Here is a 15,995-nt window from a genome sequence, read left to right as displayed (position 1 = left end):
CATCCCCAAACACAGAAACCTCCCGGGAGGAGCCGCAGCCCCCCTTGACTGCCCCCTGTGCCCATCCCGGGCCCGTGCCAGGCCCTGCACATCTGGGGGGGTCTCAACCCTGCCGGGACCCTCCCAGGGGCGCCCCCAAAGCTAGGGGAGGATGCTGCGGGCTGGGAGGGGCACGGCGGGAGGAGCAGGAGGAGGCAGGAGGAGGCAGGAGGAGGCAGGAGGAGGCGCAGGAGGCAGAGGCGGTGCTGCCCCGTCCCGCCTCCCGGCGGGGCCCGGCCCGGTGGCGGCGCAGAGGCTGCGGGCGGCGGCGGGGACGGGCAGGAGGAGCGCGGCGGGCGCCGTGCGGGGACGCGATGCACTCGCTCTTCAGGAAACGCAACAAAGGCAAATACAGCCCCTCCGTGCAGAAGAAGAGGTGAGTGACCCGGCCCCGGGCAGCCCCGCTCCTCGCGGGACGGGCAGAGGGGATCCCGGGGATCCCGTCCCGCAGCATCTCCCCCGCTCGGCGGAGCTGATCCTCCCGAGGAGAGAGAGCCCCCCGAGGAGTGGGAACCCCCTCAGGTGTGGGAATCCCCCCGGTGTGGGAACCCTCGAGTGTGAGAACCCCCGAGGTGTGGAACCCCCAAGTGTCGGCACCTCCCCAGGAGTGGTTGCCCCCGGAGGTGTGGGCACCACCGAGGTGTGGGCACCACCGAGGTGTGGGCACTCTAAAGTGTGGGCAACCCCGAGGAGAGGAACCCTGAAGTGTTCCCACACCCTCGAGGTGCGGGCACGCTCTGGGTGCTGGTGGAGCCCTGAGAGCCGAGTGCGAACTGCGGTGTTTGCCCCCCCGTGCGGTGCCAGCTCCTCCCCGAGCTGGGTCCATCTCCTGCCCCGGCTGTGGGCACAGGGATTGTCTCTCCCAGCTCCCCTCCCATGGCAGCAGCTCCGGCGAGCAGGTTCCTTCCCTTGCCAGGTGTGTGCTGCGTCAGATCTTAGGGGAAAATAGTCTGGTTGTTGTCCACCTTGGCCCCTGTTCCCTCCGGACCGAGGATTCGGTCCATCGTCGTTTCCTCGGCTCTCTCTGGCGGGGTGGAGACGCGTTTCGCTTGTACTGGTTGGCTAAAAGAAAAAGAAAAAAAAAAAAAAAAGAGAAAGAAAGAAAAGCAGGGTGTTGAATGCGCCCTGTGAAAGGTCACTGATAAAAGGGAAAAGGTGTAAAAATCCCTCGGCAGGAAGGCTCGGCCTCTCTGGGCTGGATGTTGGACAGTCCCCAGCCCCTGCCTGCGCCTGGATGTGTTTCCACAGAGGTGGATGTTGCGATTAATCAGAAACGTGCCCTGTGTTTCCCGGAGTAGCTACAGGGGCTCTGGAACATGTGGAATGCTCCAGGATTCTGAGTGATTCAAGGATTCAAGATCCCAGCCCGTGTCCGTTCATCCCCTCCCATCCCTCTCCATCCGCACCAGTCCCGGCTGGTGGAGCCCGAGCAGCCGCCCCCTCCCAAAAATCTCCTTTGGGAAGGGAGCTGGGGAGCGCTTGGGGCTGAGGGGCCTCCGAGCACCCAGGAGGGACCGGTCAGCCCAGCAGGCGCCGGCATTTCCCGAGCAGGGGATCCCCGGCTGCTCCCTGCCCCGGGAGCGGGGCTGTGCCCGTGGCAGGGGTTCCGTGCCCGCTGCTGCCCGGGCACCGGGCACTGCTGAGCTCCAGCCCCGGGAAGGCTCCCCCGGCCGGCTCGGCAGGGCCGCCCAGGCTCCCTGGGCACGCTGTGCTGCCCATCCTGGCACACGGGGCTGGCACCGAGCCCTGGAGGCTCCGCACCTCCCTGGCGGCCGCGACTCCCCCGAGTGAGGATGGTGCCAATGCTCATCCTTCTGAGCATTTCTGAGCTTCGGGGGATCAGCGGGCGGCTCGAAAGGGAGAAACCCCCCAGCAGGGATGGGATGGGATGGGATGGGATGGGATGGGATGGGATGGGATGGGATGGGATGGCAGCTCGGGACCCCGGGAGCAGGAGGAGACAGAGCTGCGGTGTCACAGCATTGTCAGGAGGCTGTGGAGCAGGAGGGGACAGACTGCACTGTGCCCCACCGTGGGGCTGTGCCCGGGTCCCCACTCTGCGCTCCAGCCCCGGGTACCCCGAGCCCTCTCCATCCGCCGGGGATGGATCAGCGCAGGAAGGAAGGAAGCTGCTTTCCTCCTCCTCCTCCTCCCTGCCTGCAGCCCAGCGGCCCTGGGCAGGTGCCAGAGCACCTCCGCAGGCTGCGGGCCAGGCTGGAACCTCTGTTTTTCTGGCTGGTGGTGGCTGAGGAAGCAGCGCAGGGCTGTGCCCGGGGCCAGCCTCCCTCCCTTCCTGCGCCCCGGCTGTCCGTGCACACCTCGGGGAGAGCTGTGCTTATTAGCCCCAATTTGTTAATTCCTGCCTCGGAGTTTACAAACATCTGTGAATCCAGGGAACACTCCCGCCGTGTGGAAACAGCCCCACCATCAAGATGGGGAAGCCGGCGCCCGACCGGTTGAACAACTCGCTGCAGGAGGATTGCGAAGAAGCAGCGAGGAGCTGCTGCCCCGTCCCCTGCTCCAGGCACTGCCAGGCGGCTCCCGCCCCGCTCTGCTGCCAGGAAAACAGAGCAACACTCCCCAAATCAGCCTCCCGCCCCCGCCGGCAGCGGGGACCGCGATTTCGACACGGCGGGAGCGCGGCCGGATCGGCGGGGCTGCGCCTTGGGCAGGGCGCGGTGCCCGGCACGGAGCCTTCAAAGCGCCGAGGGACGGGGCGAGAACCGGCACCGGTTTGGCGAGAGAGAGAGAGAGAGCGGGGGGCACCGAGCGTGTCCTGCCAGCCCCGGGAGCCCCGGGAGCCTTGGTGGCTTCCTCAGCCTCGGGACAAAGCCCAGGATGGGAACATCTCCATGAACAGCACTGGCACCAGGAGCTGCACCCTCCCCATGAACAACTCTGGATGTGACAGCCACCCTGTCCCACCCCCAAAGTGGCCCTCAAGATCCAGCAGAACCAGGGTCCAGGTCTCTCCTCGGGAATATCTGCTGCAGCTCTGTGATCTGCCTGGCCTCCAGGCTCAGGAGCCATCCCCATCCAGCCCTGGGCATCTCCTGCCTTGGCTGGGGATCCTGGGGGATGATGGTGACATCTTCTTCTCATCTCTTTTGTCTCATGGACTTGCTTGCTTCACTCTGCTCTCGTCCCTGAGCACGGGAAGGCCCTGGGAATTCAGCTGTGCCCAGTGTTGTTACATGGATGTGTGTCCCTGGGAGGGAAGGCAAAGCCTTGAACAGAGCCACAGTGTGGGGAAAATCACCGGCCTCCTTCCACACCACGTTCCTCAAACCCTTGCCATGCTTAGAACACAGGAGAGGTTGGCTCCTTCTTCTTCTTTGGTAGTCCAGGCTTGGCAGGTAGGAGGCAGTGAGGGAGGTGCTGGATGGAGCTTGGAGCACCCTGGGATAGTGAAAGCTCTCCCTGCCCATCCAATTTAAACCATTTGATCATTTTATGATAAAAACCAGCTCAGCGTTCCCAGCTGCTGCTGAAACTCTCTCCTGCCAGCAGGAAGGTTGCTCATCCTCGGGGTGGGAGCACTCCCAGCCCTGGGGACCCTCAGCTGTGTCAGTGCCCAGGTGAGAGGGTGCAGGCACTGGGACAGCTCTGCCTGCGGGGCTGGCCCCATTTCCAGAGGCTGTTTGGAAGGGCTGGAGTCAGCAGGTGAGTCAGGAGCTGCTCAGGCTGAGGGCGGAGCCAGCTCCCTTTGCCCGCCCCGTTCCTGCCCTCATTTCCATGCAGATTACAGAAATATCACCATTGCTCGCAGGGAAGATAAATACCCCTGGAACTGGCTGGGCTGAGCACAGCAGCCCTGCTGTCCAGCCTCACCCTGCCGTGGGCAGCCTGACAGAGCCTGCTCTGAGTTTTCAGCCAGATCCTAATCTCTCCCAAACCTGAATCACCGCAGCCAGAGCCCAGCCCTTGTGCCACAGCCTCACTTCGGGGTCATTAAAAGCAGCAGGAGAGAATTGCATGCAGGCTGGAGGAGCTTCAAGGACATTTAGAGCTCTGTGGCCTTCTGGAGGATTCATTCAGTTTAATTCCTCCAGCAGCAGGGCTGACCTGGGAGAGCTTTCTGTGAAATTTCTGTGCATGGACATTGAATGGGATGGAATTGGGAGCAGCAGAGGGTGGGCACTGCCTGCTGTGCTCATTGTCCATGCCAGGGGTGGGATCAGAGCCATCCTCACCCAGCTCCCCTGGCCCTGCCAAGCCATCCCACCAGGAGAAGGGATGGGAAGGGTTCCTGACAGGAGAGCAGCATCGCTGAGCAGGGGATCCCTTCCCATAACCCTCCCAGCAGGGATCAGGCTCATGGGGCAAATTCCCAGCAGGAGCCTTCCCAGGATGAGCTGGAGCTGCCAAAACTCAGGAGTGTCTGAACATCTCCCTTGGAGGGATTAAGGAAAAAAACCTCCTTGTTTGGAAAAAGGAAACTTGAGAAATCAAAGGGATTTTCTACCACCTGCCAGCAAGCACAAGGCCTTTGCACATCTGGAGAAACTGATCTCAAGGAGGTTTGCTCCAAAACCTGCTCTTACCACTGAGGGTGCAACCTAATGAGAAGAGGAAAAGAAAAATGAATAGAGGAAAAGTCCAGTTTTTAGCAGCAAAGTTTTCACATTACAATAATTATAATCATATTTGTCTGTTGAGAACACCTCTTCGTAAAAATATCTCAACTAAAATATTAAGAAAAATCACCAAAACTGTAAGAAAACAGAAGAAAGAAAAACCTGAATCCTAAAAATCCCCCCTAAGCCTTCAGAAACACCTGAACCCCTCTGAAAGCAAGGTCCTGAGGGCAGAATTGTGGTACATGGATGAAGCTGCTTCCTCCTGTTCCCCAGCTGGGAGAAACCCCAAAACCAGCTCCCATTCCCCATGGGAATGATCTGGGGTCCCTCACCCCAGCCAGGCAATGGCACTGACAAAAATCAACTCTTGTGCTGAGCACAGCTTTCCATGAGAGATCATTTTTTCCTCCCTGACCAGAGAATGTTAAAGTTCTCCAGAAATGGCAAAGCCAGTTTTTCCAGGCTTTTATTATTTTTTTTTTTCATCTCTCAGACAAAGCCTTATCTATTCCAGCAGAGCTCTCTGCATTCCCCCTGTGCTGCAGCCCCACAGGGGCCGTGCCCTGGGCACTTCACTCCTGGCTCTGCTCAGTCTCGTGTGTGCTGCCCATCCCAGCTGGGCTCTGGCCAAGTCCTGCTCTGCTCCATGCTCCAGCCATCCTCCCAGGCTGCTTTTGGGCCCTGGCATCCCTTTGTCTTCCCTGGATGCATCCATGGCTCTTCCTGCAGCTTCCCAAAGGAGCCCCATCCTCCCAGTCCCATCCACCCACTTTTCCTGGGGCAGCCAAGGCTCCCTCGCTGCTTTGCCCATCCATTTGTGCTTCTCCTGCACAGAGTCATGGAGTGGGTTGGGGTTGTAAGGGAGCTTCAAACTCATCCCATTCCCACCCCTGCCATGGCAGGGACACCTCCCACTGTCCCAGCCTTCTCCAAGCCCTGCCCAGCCTGGCTGTGGGCACTGCCAGGGATCCAGGGGCAGCCACAGCTGCTCTGGGCACCCTGTGCCAGGGCCTGCCCACCCTCACAGGGAACAATTCCTCATTCCCAATATCCCATCCATCCCTGCCCTCTGGCAGTGGGAAACCATTCCCTGGGTCCTGGCATTCCAGCATCTTCCCCCTTGCAGCAGATGCAGCCAAACTCCTCCATCCCCTGGCATGGAGAGTCCAGCCAGGCTTCAGCTTTCCCTGTTTGACATCCAGCTGGATGCAGGGGCTGTGCTCCTCCTCTGGTTTATCCACACAGCCCCAGCTGTGGCAGGGACAATGGGTAATTAACAGGCCTGATGGTAATTAACAGGCCTGATGGGTAATTAACAGGTCTGATGTTCTCACATCAGCGATGTCCAAGCTGGTTGATGAAGTGGCACCAAAGTGACAAGTGTGGAGAAATAAATACACAAATAAGAGAGATCTCCCATGAGGGGTTCCCATTCTCTCTTATTTCTGTTTATTCCTGCCCACTTGTTATCCCTGCAGTGGCTGGGGGTGCACAGCTGAGCTCAGGGCAGGATGGGGAGCACAGCAGCAGCTCCCCAAAGCTGCAGTTTGAGCTGCAGCTCCCATGGGAGTGTTTATGAGAGTTCCCTGTCCCATAGCCTCAGCTGTGACTTTCACACAAACCACAGAGCAGCAGAGGGCAAACAGCTGCTCTGGTGTGCCAGGAGAGCCCAGCCATGCCCACAGCACTCCCAGCATGTCCTTGCCTGCTCTGAGCAAGGCTGCATTTCCTGGCCCTGCTCACCCAGACATTGCAGGTTCTGGATCACCATCACCTCCCTTCTCTGCCCTCCCCTGCTCCATCCTGCCCTGATGGAGAAGGGATGTCACTGTCACTGTCACCATCACTGTCCCCAGTGCCAGGGGCTGAGGGTGACTCTGCCCCAGCCCTGGCAGTCACTGAGGGCAGGAGGGGGTCCAGGGGCAGCACCCCCAGCTTGGGAAGGGGCTGGCAGGGCACAGGGATGAGGAGAGTTTGTGGCTCCAGGCTGAGAGAGGAGCAGAGGGAAGGGGAGCAGGGGCTCATTCTCACCCCACCCCAGCTGGGCAGTGAGGGGAGGCTCAGGGCTGGGTGTTACCCTCACTGCTTCCAGCACCTGAGATCAGTTTTGTGATGCAAAGTGAGCACAAGGCTGGGCCAAGGCTCCAGGCTCAGCTCTCCAGGTCAGCCTGAGCCACAGCCATACATCCAAAATTCCCTGCCTTGGGTTCATTTCCTGCCTACAGTTTAGAGGTTTCAGTCAGAGGTAGAACTAGAAAAAGCTCAGACTTCTGCTGGGTTTGAAAAAGCTCAGACTTCTCCTGGGTTTTAGGATGGTTTTCACATCCATGCTGCAGCCCTGAAGATCCATCCTTGGACTTGCTAGGGTCCCTGAGCCCAAGGCAGGGCCCAGGGAGAGGAGCCAGCAGGAGCTGCCAGCTGTGCCCAGCTCAGTGCCAGCCCAGGAGTGCCCAGCTCAGTGCCAGCCCAGCCCTCACAGAGAGCATCCCAAGCTTGGATGATGAACCCCTCTCACCTCCCCAGCTCAGGTGGCTCCAGTGCAGGGTGAGGGTGAGGAAGGCTCCTTGGTGGCCTCAGGCTCTGCCAGGGTGCAGGAGCTGCCAGCTCTGAGCAACCATCACCCAAAGAGACCCAAACACGTGCAGCACACTTCAGGCACCCACTCCAAACCACTGATCCCACCTGACTCCTGCCCTGCTTTCTGTGGGATGGTGAAGGTTGGAAGAAACCCCGACGTGGATTTTGAGGAGCTGCTTCTACCACTGGAGCAGGAGCCAGCACCCACACCCCATCTCCCCGTGCACCCTCCAGCTGTGATTATTGAACACAGAATGAGAATCACCCTTGGAATTATTGCAATACAGCTCCCAGTGACCCCTTCCTTGTCTCCTCTGCCAGGAATGCCCCCTGGGCTCATTGCTGCTGGTGCAGGAGGTGCCAGGCAGGCAGCAGGCACAGGGACGGGCACAAACCTCTGAGTACCATCCTGATGATGCAGCTTCTATAAAAAGAAAAAAATCAGTGTAAACCATGCCCATAGCAGAACTTCCCTGGGAAGTGTGAACTTTTCTGGATGCCACAAGGCTCCTGCAGCCTGGGGCAGGTTTGAGGTAGGGAGGAACAAGCCCAGAGCTGGGGTTTGGGTTTGTTCTGCTGCACTGAAGCGACAGCACATGGGGCAGGCAGGAACAGGTCCTGAAATTCAGCACCAGAGTCCTGGGGGAGCTGCAGCCCCAGTCCTGGGGCAGTTCTGAGCCCTCCCAACACTGAGGGGCTGGAGGGGATCCAGGGAAGGGTCAGGAGCACCAGGAGGGGCTGAGGGAGCTGGGAAGGGGCTCAGCCTGGAGGAAAGGAGGCTCAGGGGGGACCTTGTGGTTCTGCACAGCTCCTGACAGGAGGGGACAGCCAGGGGGGTTGGGCTCTGCTCCCAGGGAGCAGAACAAGGGGAAACAGCCTCAAGTTGTGCCATGGGAGGTTTAGGTTGGATATTGGGAATATTCCTTCATGGAATGGCCAGGCACGGGCACAGCTGCCCAGGCTCACTGTTCCTGGAGGGATTTACAAGCTGTATGGATGTGGCACTTGGGGACACGGGTCAGTGGTGGCCTTGGCAGTGCTGGAGGAATGGTTGGACTCGATGTGCTTGGAGGGTTTTCCAACCTCTACAATTCCATGGTTCTGCCTAGGGATGCAGGAACTCTCTGTGCCATGAGCCAGCACTGCTGGGGTGCTGCTGCTCCCCCAGCCAGCCCCGCTCATCCTCTCCAGCAGCAGTTGACACTTCCAAGTGCCACATAAAGATTCCTTCTGCCGCCACATAACGAGCTCATTAAGGCTCATATGAAGATGGTTGGGGCTGCACTGAGCCAGCCCAGATGGCAAAGCAGCTCAGCTGGGACACCCCAGCCTTGCCAGCAGCCTCAGCCCCCTCTGGCTGCAGGGGTTTGCGGGGCACACTCTGCCCCTGCCCCTGGTCAGGGCTGGGTGAGCTGGGCAGTGCCTGGCACAGGCTCCTGGCATGTGCAGCCTCTCCCTGCAGCCACAGTGACAGACACGGGATGAAATGTTTAAAATAAGCCCAGCAATGCAGAGCCTGCGTCACAGGGTGTTCTGCTCTGCTCCAGCCCCGCTGTCCCTGCAGTGGGATGGGAATTTGGGCTGGCCCTGCACCCTGCCAGCCTGGCAGCAAAACCAGTGCAGGAGATGCAATGTGTGTGATCCCATGCCCTGTGTGGGGTTAAAGTGTGAATAGAGAGGGAAACTCTGAGCCCAGAGGGGCAGAGCAGGGCTGCAGCAGGGGCTGCCCATGGCCAACACCCTCCAAGGGGCACCTGACTGTGGGCATGGGCCCTCCCTGCTGCTCCAGCTCCTCTATTTCCACACTGGAGCCTCCTTTCTCAGACACAGGGTGGGATTGTTGGAGTGTCAGTGCAGGGCCAGGGGCTGATGCTCCTCGTGAGCCCCTTCCAGCTGAGGATATTCTGTAATTCTCTCCCTGCTCTGAGGCCGAGGGAGGCTCAGGCCCCGCTCCCCTTTCCAGCCGCCCCCTCCCGGCCCCCTGGCTCGGTATTTTGGACAGAGCTGGAAGGCAGCAGTGAGTCACACACAGCTGCAGAGCCTGGCAGGCCCGGCTGGCCCCCGGCCACCCGCGGGTCACCCCCGGCAGCTGTGCCCGCCCCCGAGGGGTGACCTGAGCCCCCCTTCTGTCCCCAGCATCTCCAGCAAAGAGCTGACCGAGCTCATCGAGCGCCTGCAGAAAAATGCTGACCAGGTGGAGAAAAACATCGTGGAGACCGACTCCCGAATGCAGAATGTAAGCAGGGCACGGTCCCGCAGCCACACCTCCTCCCTGAGCCCCTCTGCTCCCTGCCCCAGCCCCTGGCACTGCCCGGGCTCTCCCCTCCTCTCCTGGGCACGTGTGGGTGCCTGCCCAGCCCTCACTGGCACCTGGATTGTGATGATCTGCAAGGGTCATTCAAGGGTTATCGGGGTCCCCCGCTCGTGGGAAGAGGGTGGGAGGGTGTTCCAGGCAACAGGGCCCCTCAAAATTCCCTCTTAACCTGGGGAGCAGGACTGTGCAGAGTGGGGTGTGCATCCAGCAGGGAGCTGGGGATGAGGAGGCCTGAACCACCCTCCTGATCCCAAAGGCCTGAACCACCCTCCTGATCCCAAAGGCCTGAACCACCCTCCTGATCCCAAAGGCCTGAGCCACCCTCCTGATCCCAAGGGCCTGAGCCACCCTCCCAATCCCAACGGCTTGAGCCATCCTCCTGATCCCAAAGGCCTGAGCCCTCCTCCTCACCCCAAAGGCCTGAGCCACCCTCCTGATCCCAAAGGCCTGAGCCCTCCTCCTCACTCCAAAGGCCTGAGCCACCCTCCTGATCCCAAGGGCCTGAACCACCCTCCTGATCCCAAAGGATGCATCCCAAGGTGATGCAGCTCCCCAGCCCTTCCCCAGCAGCTGAGATTAGAGTGACCTTGTCAAGTGATGGAAAGTGAAATCCATCCCAGGTGGGTGGGAGACAGCAGAGCTCCTGCTCCTCTCCAGTGCCAGGGGAGAGCGGGCTGGGATGACCTCCTGGCACCCAGAGGTGACCCTTCCTTCTGTCCCCACCATGCAGGACCTGCACAAGATCAAGTCGTGCCAGCTGGCACAGTACAAGGAGCTGACGGCACAGAAACTCTCCGAGTCTGACAAGCTGCTCTACGTGCTGGATGGGGACGCGGCTGTGGCCCGGCACATGAAGCATCCCCAGGGGGACATGATCACAGAAGAGTGAGTGACACGCATGGGCCACTGTCCCCAGAGCCCTTGGATGAGTGGAGGCCTCTCCAGGGGCTCTGCTGAGCTAAAGAGTTGGTCCTTATTTATCAATTTCATTGCAATATTGATAAGGGAAGAAAAAGACCTAAGTCCTTAACTTTCTTAACTCCAACAAAGATTTAAAAAATTCCTTGTAAAAAATGTATCATAATTATCAGACTATGAAACCATTTTAGGTGGGAAAAACGTTCAAAATTTGTCGGGATAGTGGCTGAATGCAGGGCGGGGGTCACCACGGGCTGCTCTGCATGCCAGCTCCTGAAAAGGCAGGGGGAGCCAGTCTCCCCCCAAGCCCCCAGCCCCCAGATTGGGCTTAACCCTGAGCAAGGCAGTCCTATCCCAATAACTCAGTCCCTCTGGGAGACAGAGTGCTGAATACCCAGTCAGCTCACAGCCACTGGCTACCCTTAGCAAGCTCAGTGATTTCAGCTCTTTAGTGATTCTCAGCTCTCTTGGGATTTCAGCTCTTTGCTGGCTTGCTAGGATGTCTTTGGCTGGGGCAGAAGCAGAGGAGAGAGAGGAGAAGGAGAGGTCCTGGCGTTCCACAGCAATGGTTTATTGAGGGATCTGTGAAGGGTTCCAGTGACAGCTCTTCTTCTGCTGAATGGGCTAAAACAGCCCCTTTTTATAGGGTATAGGGGGATCCAACCTTGTCCAATAATAAGAGTTAGGGGAAAAGTGACCTATGGGGTTACAGAGATAAGCTATGGGTCGAGAGGCAGAAGGCAGGAGCTTATTTTGCTGTCTCATCATAACTCAGCAGTTCCTACTGTTAAGTCTCAGCCCTCCACAGAGCCTTGGCCAATTCTATGGAGTCTGCTACAAGCTCCTGTTAGGGTGTGTGACCCACACCATCCTGGGCACGGGGAGTGTGAGATGATGGCAGCCTGGCAAGGTGGCCCCACACTGCCCCAGTGCCCTGATCTCACAGCCCCTGGCAGAGGGCAGAGCACAGGGGGTGCCCTCTCCCTGCCCACTGCACAGCCCAGCTGCTGCCAGCCCCCCTGGGCTCTCCCCAAGCACAGCCACCATCCAGGGGACCTGGAGAGGATCAGCTACACCCAGCAATGCCAATGCCAGCCATGCCCACATCCTGATTCCACTCTCACCTTTCCCTTCTTGCAGCATCCGGCAGCTGAAGGAGCGTGTGGCAAACCTGAAAGTGAAACACGAGCAGATCTACAACTTCCCCCTGCAGCACATTGAGCCCCAGGTCAACTGGTCAACAGTGATCGAGGAGAAACAGGTACAGGGGCCACCAGTGCCACTGCCTGGCCAGCAGCACCAGCTGGGTAGGGACTCCTGCAGCTCCCCATGGAGATCCTGGCTCTTGGAAAGCTTCTGGGCAGCTCCACAGTGGGAGCTGCAAACAGCTGGGTGGCAGGGGAGAGGCAGAGGTGGTGGGACAAGGCTGGCTGCTGTGGCACCAGGAGTCAGTGCTCGAGGTGGCACCACTGCTGGCCTCAGCATCCGCAGTCACCACCTGCTTTAGGCTCTATGCCACAGCCTTTACTTTTCATTTCATCCCACTCCCTGCACTCCTCCAGCCAGAGAAGGGTTTATTTAACCCCCCAAACTGGTTTTCCCATGGCTGCCCTCCAGCACAGCTGATTTCACCCACACTCTCCTGGGGCATCTCTGCACTGCAGCCACTGGAGCCCATCCAAGCCCAGCTCCAGGGCAACTCCAAGAGGAGTTTCCTAGGCCTTGGCAGCCTTTCCTCGCTCCCCCATTGCTAACCCCAACTCCTGTTCACCCCAGGATGCTCTGAGCAGCAAAGGCTTTGGGACTGACCTGCCGCTGGTCAACAGCCAAGTAGAAGAGCACAACATCTTCCACAATGAGGTCATGGCCATCGGGCCCCACATCGTCAAGGAAGGAAGCAAGGTCAGCTCTCCTGCCTCTTTCCCTGCTGCCCTGAGCCCAGGATGAAGGGGAGGGTGTCCCTGTCCCACCATCCAGGGGGCTACAGCAGGTTTGGGTGGGTGCCCAGATCCCCTCCAAGCCTGAGAGCCCAGCATTGCATGCCAGCTCTGGCTTTACAATGAGGTAAATCCCATAAACCACATCCCCCTGCACCCTCAAGCCCCCATCAGAGCACCCAAGTGTCTCCAGCCACCCCTCCTAACCCTTGCCTTGCTCCTCCTCCAGGAAAGCATGAGCGACTTCCAAGCCAAATACCAGAAGCTGCTGGTAAGAGCCCCTGGGATCCTGGGGAGGAGCCCCTCCTGGAGGGGTCCCTCATTGGGGTGGCCTGGGATCCATCCTGGAGGGGTCCCTCATTGGGGTGGCCCTGGGATCCATCCTGGAGGGGTCCCTCGTTGGGGTGGCCCTGGGATCCATCCTGGAGGGTTCCTCTGTTGGGGTGGCCCTGGGATCCCCTCCTGGAGGGGTCCCTGGTTGGGGTGGCCCTGGGATCCATCCTGGAGGGTTCCTCTGTTGGGGTGGCCCTGGGATCCATCCTGGAGGGTTCCTCTGTTGGATTGGCTCTGGGATCTCCTCCCAGAGGGGTCCCTCATTGGGGTGGCCCTGGGAGGTGACTCCTGGAGGGTTCCTCTGTTGGGGTGGCCCTGGGGGAGGCACAGGGAGAGTTCTGGGCTGAGCTGTCCGTGTGTCCCTCCGCAGGCCGGCTCGCAGCAGCGGCAGCAGGACCTGCACTCGCTGCAGGATTACATGCAGCGCTGCACCAACAAGCTCTACTGGCTGGATCAGCAGGCCAAGGACAGGACCCATTACGACTGGAGCGACCACAACCTGGACTACCCCAGCCGGCGCCGCCAGTACGAGGTCTGAGCCTGGCCTGGGCAGAGGGGAGCTGGGCACGGGGCCGGGAGCTGCATGGGGGCAGGAAATGTCCCTCCTCTCGTGCCTCAGTCTCCCCCAACCCATCACAAATGGCTTTGAGATGTGCAGGTGGTAGTACAGGGATAGTGAGGTTAATCCTTAGCTCTGCCAAAGATAACGTGACGGGGAAGTGTCCCCATGACAGGGACAGCTCCCTCAGCCTCCTCAGCGCTGGCTTGGCAGCAGTCGCATCTTTAGCAACATCTGCCAGGGAAGGAAAAGTGAAAGCTGCCGTGGGAGAACAGCACACTGTCTTGTGGAGCTGCTCAGCCCCAGAGTGCAGCCAGGCTCCCACCCTTTCATGGGGATCAATATCCCACCTCTCTCCATCCAGAACTTCATCCACCGGAAGCTGGAGGAGAAGGAGGAGGCCATCAACAAGCTGCACGCTGATGGGGATCAGCTGCTGGCCCAGAACCACCCCGGGAAGAATGCCATCGAGGTGAGCACCAGGGATGGCTCCCAGCTCCTCAGCCACCCTGGAGCATGGGAGACTCACCCAGCCCTTCTCCAGAGTGGGACCCAGTGCCAACACCACTCGTGACTTTAGTTCCTGGGATGCCAAGGGGGAAAAAGCCTCCTTCACTTGCAGATGTGTAAACACCACAGGAGGAGAAAAGATAAGCCTAAGGAGCTCTTCCCATCTTCCTCATTCCTGTGGCAGTTACCTTGTGCCCACCTGGAGAGGATAAACTGTGGTGGAACCCTTCCCTGTTTGGTGGGAGATGGACACAAGGATGTGCCACCTAGAGAGGATAAACTGTGGTGGAACCCTTCCCTGTTTGGTGGGAGGATGGACACAAGGATGTGCCACCTGCACACAGCCTGTGTTCCCATGGGATCATCCCAGCCTTGGGTGTTCCCATCCTGGGCTCCCCCAAGAGCATCTGGGGGGCTCCAGAGGCAGCCAAGGAGCTGCTCCCTCAGGATGGCGACGGGAACCTCCTGGAGGAAAGTTCAGGCTCCCCTGCCAGGGGGTCCTGCTGATGTCCCCTGTCCCTGTGCTGCAGGCTCACATCGAGGCCGTGCACGCTGACTGGAAGGAGTACCTGAACCTGCTCATCTGCGAGGAGAGCCACCTGAAGTTCATGGAGGACTTCCACCAGGTACCACATCCCTGGGCAGTGACTTGCTGGAGCCTGGAGAGTGGGTGCTGGGTTGCAGGAGATCCCAGAATACAAAAATTCCTGTTATTCTGGAAACTGGGTAGAAGAGATGGAGTGCCACAAACCCAGGATTAAGGCTAGGAGAGCACCTTGAACTGATAGAACACAAGTCATAATTGCTTAGGCACCTAAGGTAAGTGATTGCTTGGCCAAAGCATGACTTGCAGAAAACTTCTGCTCCACAGAAGTGTCCTGAGCCACAGTGGGTGTCAGCTTCCCTGTGCCCAGGACAACAGAGATCCCTCACCCCCAAACGGCATGGGGAGAGCTTGCATGCTCCTCTGGGAAGCAGAACAGGTCCATGTAGGAAGTCCCAGCTGCCAAAGCCCCCCAGGGAGCCGGGCACAGGGGCTGAGTGTCCCAGCTGAGCTGGGCAGACAGATGTCTGCTGGATAAATGGCATCCGACAGCCAGGGAGGCTCTGCAGGGGAGCAGGTCGGGCTGGATTCCTCTCCCACAGCCTGGGTGTGTTCCCCACCCCACGAGGCTCCTGCCAAAGCTGAGCTGCGGTGCCCAGCCCAGGCAGTGCCTATTGTGGGGATGTGCCAGAACAGCTGCCCCAGGGCATGGTTTGTGTGAGCAAGGGCCGGGCTCTCCCTGCTGCTGGCACTGGTGGTGGTGGCACCACACACCGTGGTGATGCTGTCCCCGTGAAACAAAAGTGAGGGCAGGGAAAGCTCAGCATGAATAAGCTGCTCCTCCCTGGTTGTTGTTTCCTTCAGTGTGATCTCCTGAGCAAGGGAAATAGTGATCCCTGGCCTTGCTCCACATATTCTAGTGTTCAGATTCCCAGAGGAGCTCTTGGTTGCTGTGCGAAGACCATGCAGGGTCTGCTCCAGTTTCAGCTGGATCCTCTCTCACAAGAAACTTTCCCTCTCTGCAGTTTCAGAAGGATGCCAAGGATGCTCAGGAGCTTTTGAAGAAGGTGGATACAGACCTGGACCAAAAATTCAGCCCAGAGTTCAAGGACAGATACCAGCTGGAGTCACTCCTCCGGGAGCTGGATGTGAGTGTCTGCAGGCAGGGCTGCAGGGTTGGCAGCAGCAGCAGCCACTGTCCCCTGGCACTGTCACAGGGATGTCCCTGCCTTTGTGGGCACCTGGCCCAGCTCTCTCCGTGGGGAGCAGCAGGGCCGTGCTGCTGCCTTCCCCCAGCTCTTCCTTCCCCCCTGGCTAGAGATTGCCTCTCCCCTAGCAACGTAATTGCTCACTGGGCTGGTTTTTATTTGTTCTCTCATTGAGTTAGCACTCGTTAGGGGTGGGAGCATAATTAGACTTGCTGCCAGAGGAGGTGGTGGAACTCGCTGTGCTGCACTGAGCTGGGCTGGAGATCACCCACATGGGAAGGGCTGTGCTGGGCCTGAGCCTGAGCCTGAGCCTAAATCCAAGCATGCTGCAGCAGGCCAGGCTGATGCAGGTGTCCCAGGACAGCTGATAGCCCTTCCCAAGAGCTGTCCCCTCTGTTCCTGCATGCTCCATCCCACGCAGCATCTCGGGATCTCCACCTTCAGGGAGATGCTGGAGAGCCTTGGGACAGGGCTGG

General features: G+C 59.2%; 1 protein-coding gene across 1 annotated transcript in view; it reads left to right on the top strand.

Moving 5' to 3' along the window:
- Nucleotides 1-216: 216 nt before the first annotated feature.
- PPL (periplakin) overlaps nucleotides 217-15,995 on the top strand; it is a 28,686-nt gene continuing 12,907 nt past the window's right edge. The window contains exons 1-10 of the mRNA XM_059484703.1: nucleotides 217-415; nucleotides 9,333-9,432; nucleotides 10,241-10,395; nucleotides 11,569-11,689; nucleotides 12,205-12,330; nucleotides 12,595-12,636; nucleotides 13,069-13,230; nucleotides 13,622-13,729; nucleotides 14,298-14,393; nucleotides 15,337-15,459. Of these exons, the coding sequence (XP_059340686.1) occupies nucleotides 354-415; nucleotides 9,333-9,432; nucleotides 10,241-10,395; nucleotides 11,569-11,689; nucleotides 12,205-12,330; nucleotides 12,595-12,636; nucleotides 13,069-13,230; nucleotides 13,622-13,729; nucleotides 14,298-14,393; nucleotides 15,337-15,459 (1,095 nt within the window). The 5' untranslated portion in view covers nucleotides 217-353. The remainder of the gene's footprint in view (nucleotides 416-9,332; nucleotides 9,433-10,240; nucleotides 10,396-11,568; nucleotides 11,690-12,204; nucleotides 12,331-12,594; nucleotides 12,637-13,068; nucleotides 13,231-13,621; nucleotides 13,730-14,297; nucleotides 14,394-15,336; nucleotides 15,460-15,995) is intronic.

This window comes from Ammospiza nelsoni, chromosome 17 (assembly GCF_027579445.1).
Source record: "Ammospiza nelsoni isolate bAmmNel1 chromosome 17, bAmmNel1.pri, whole genome shotgun sequence".
Classification (NCBI taxonomy): Eukaryota; Metazoa; Chordata; class Aves; order Passeriformes; family Passerellidae; genus Ammospiza; species Ammospiza nelsoni.
The sequence above is the reverse complement of the archived record's forward strand: the minus strand, read 5'-3'. Positions and strand labels throughout refer to the sequence as shown.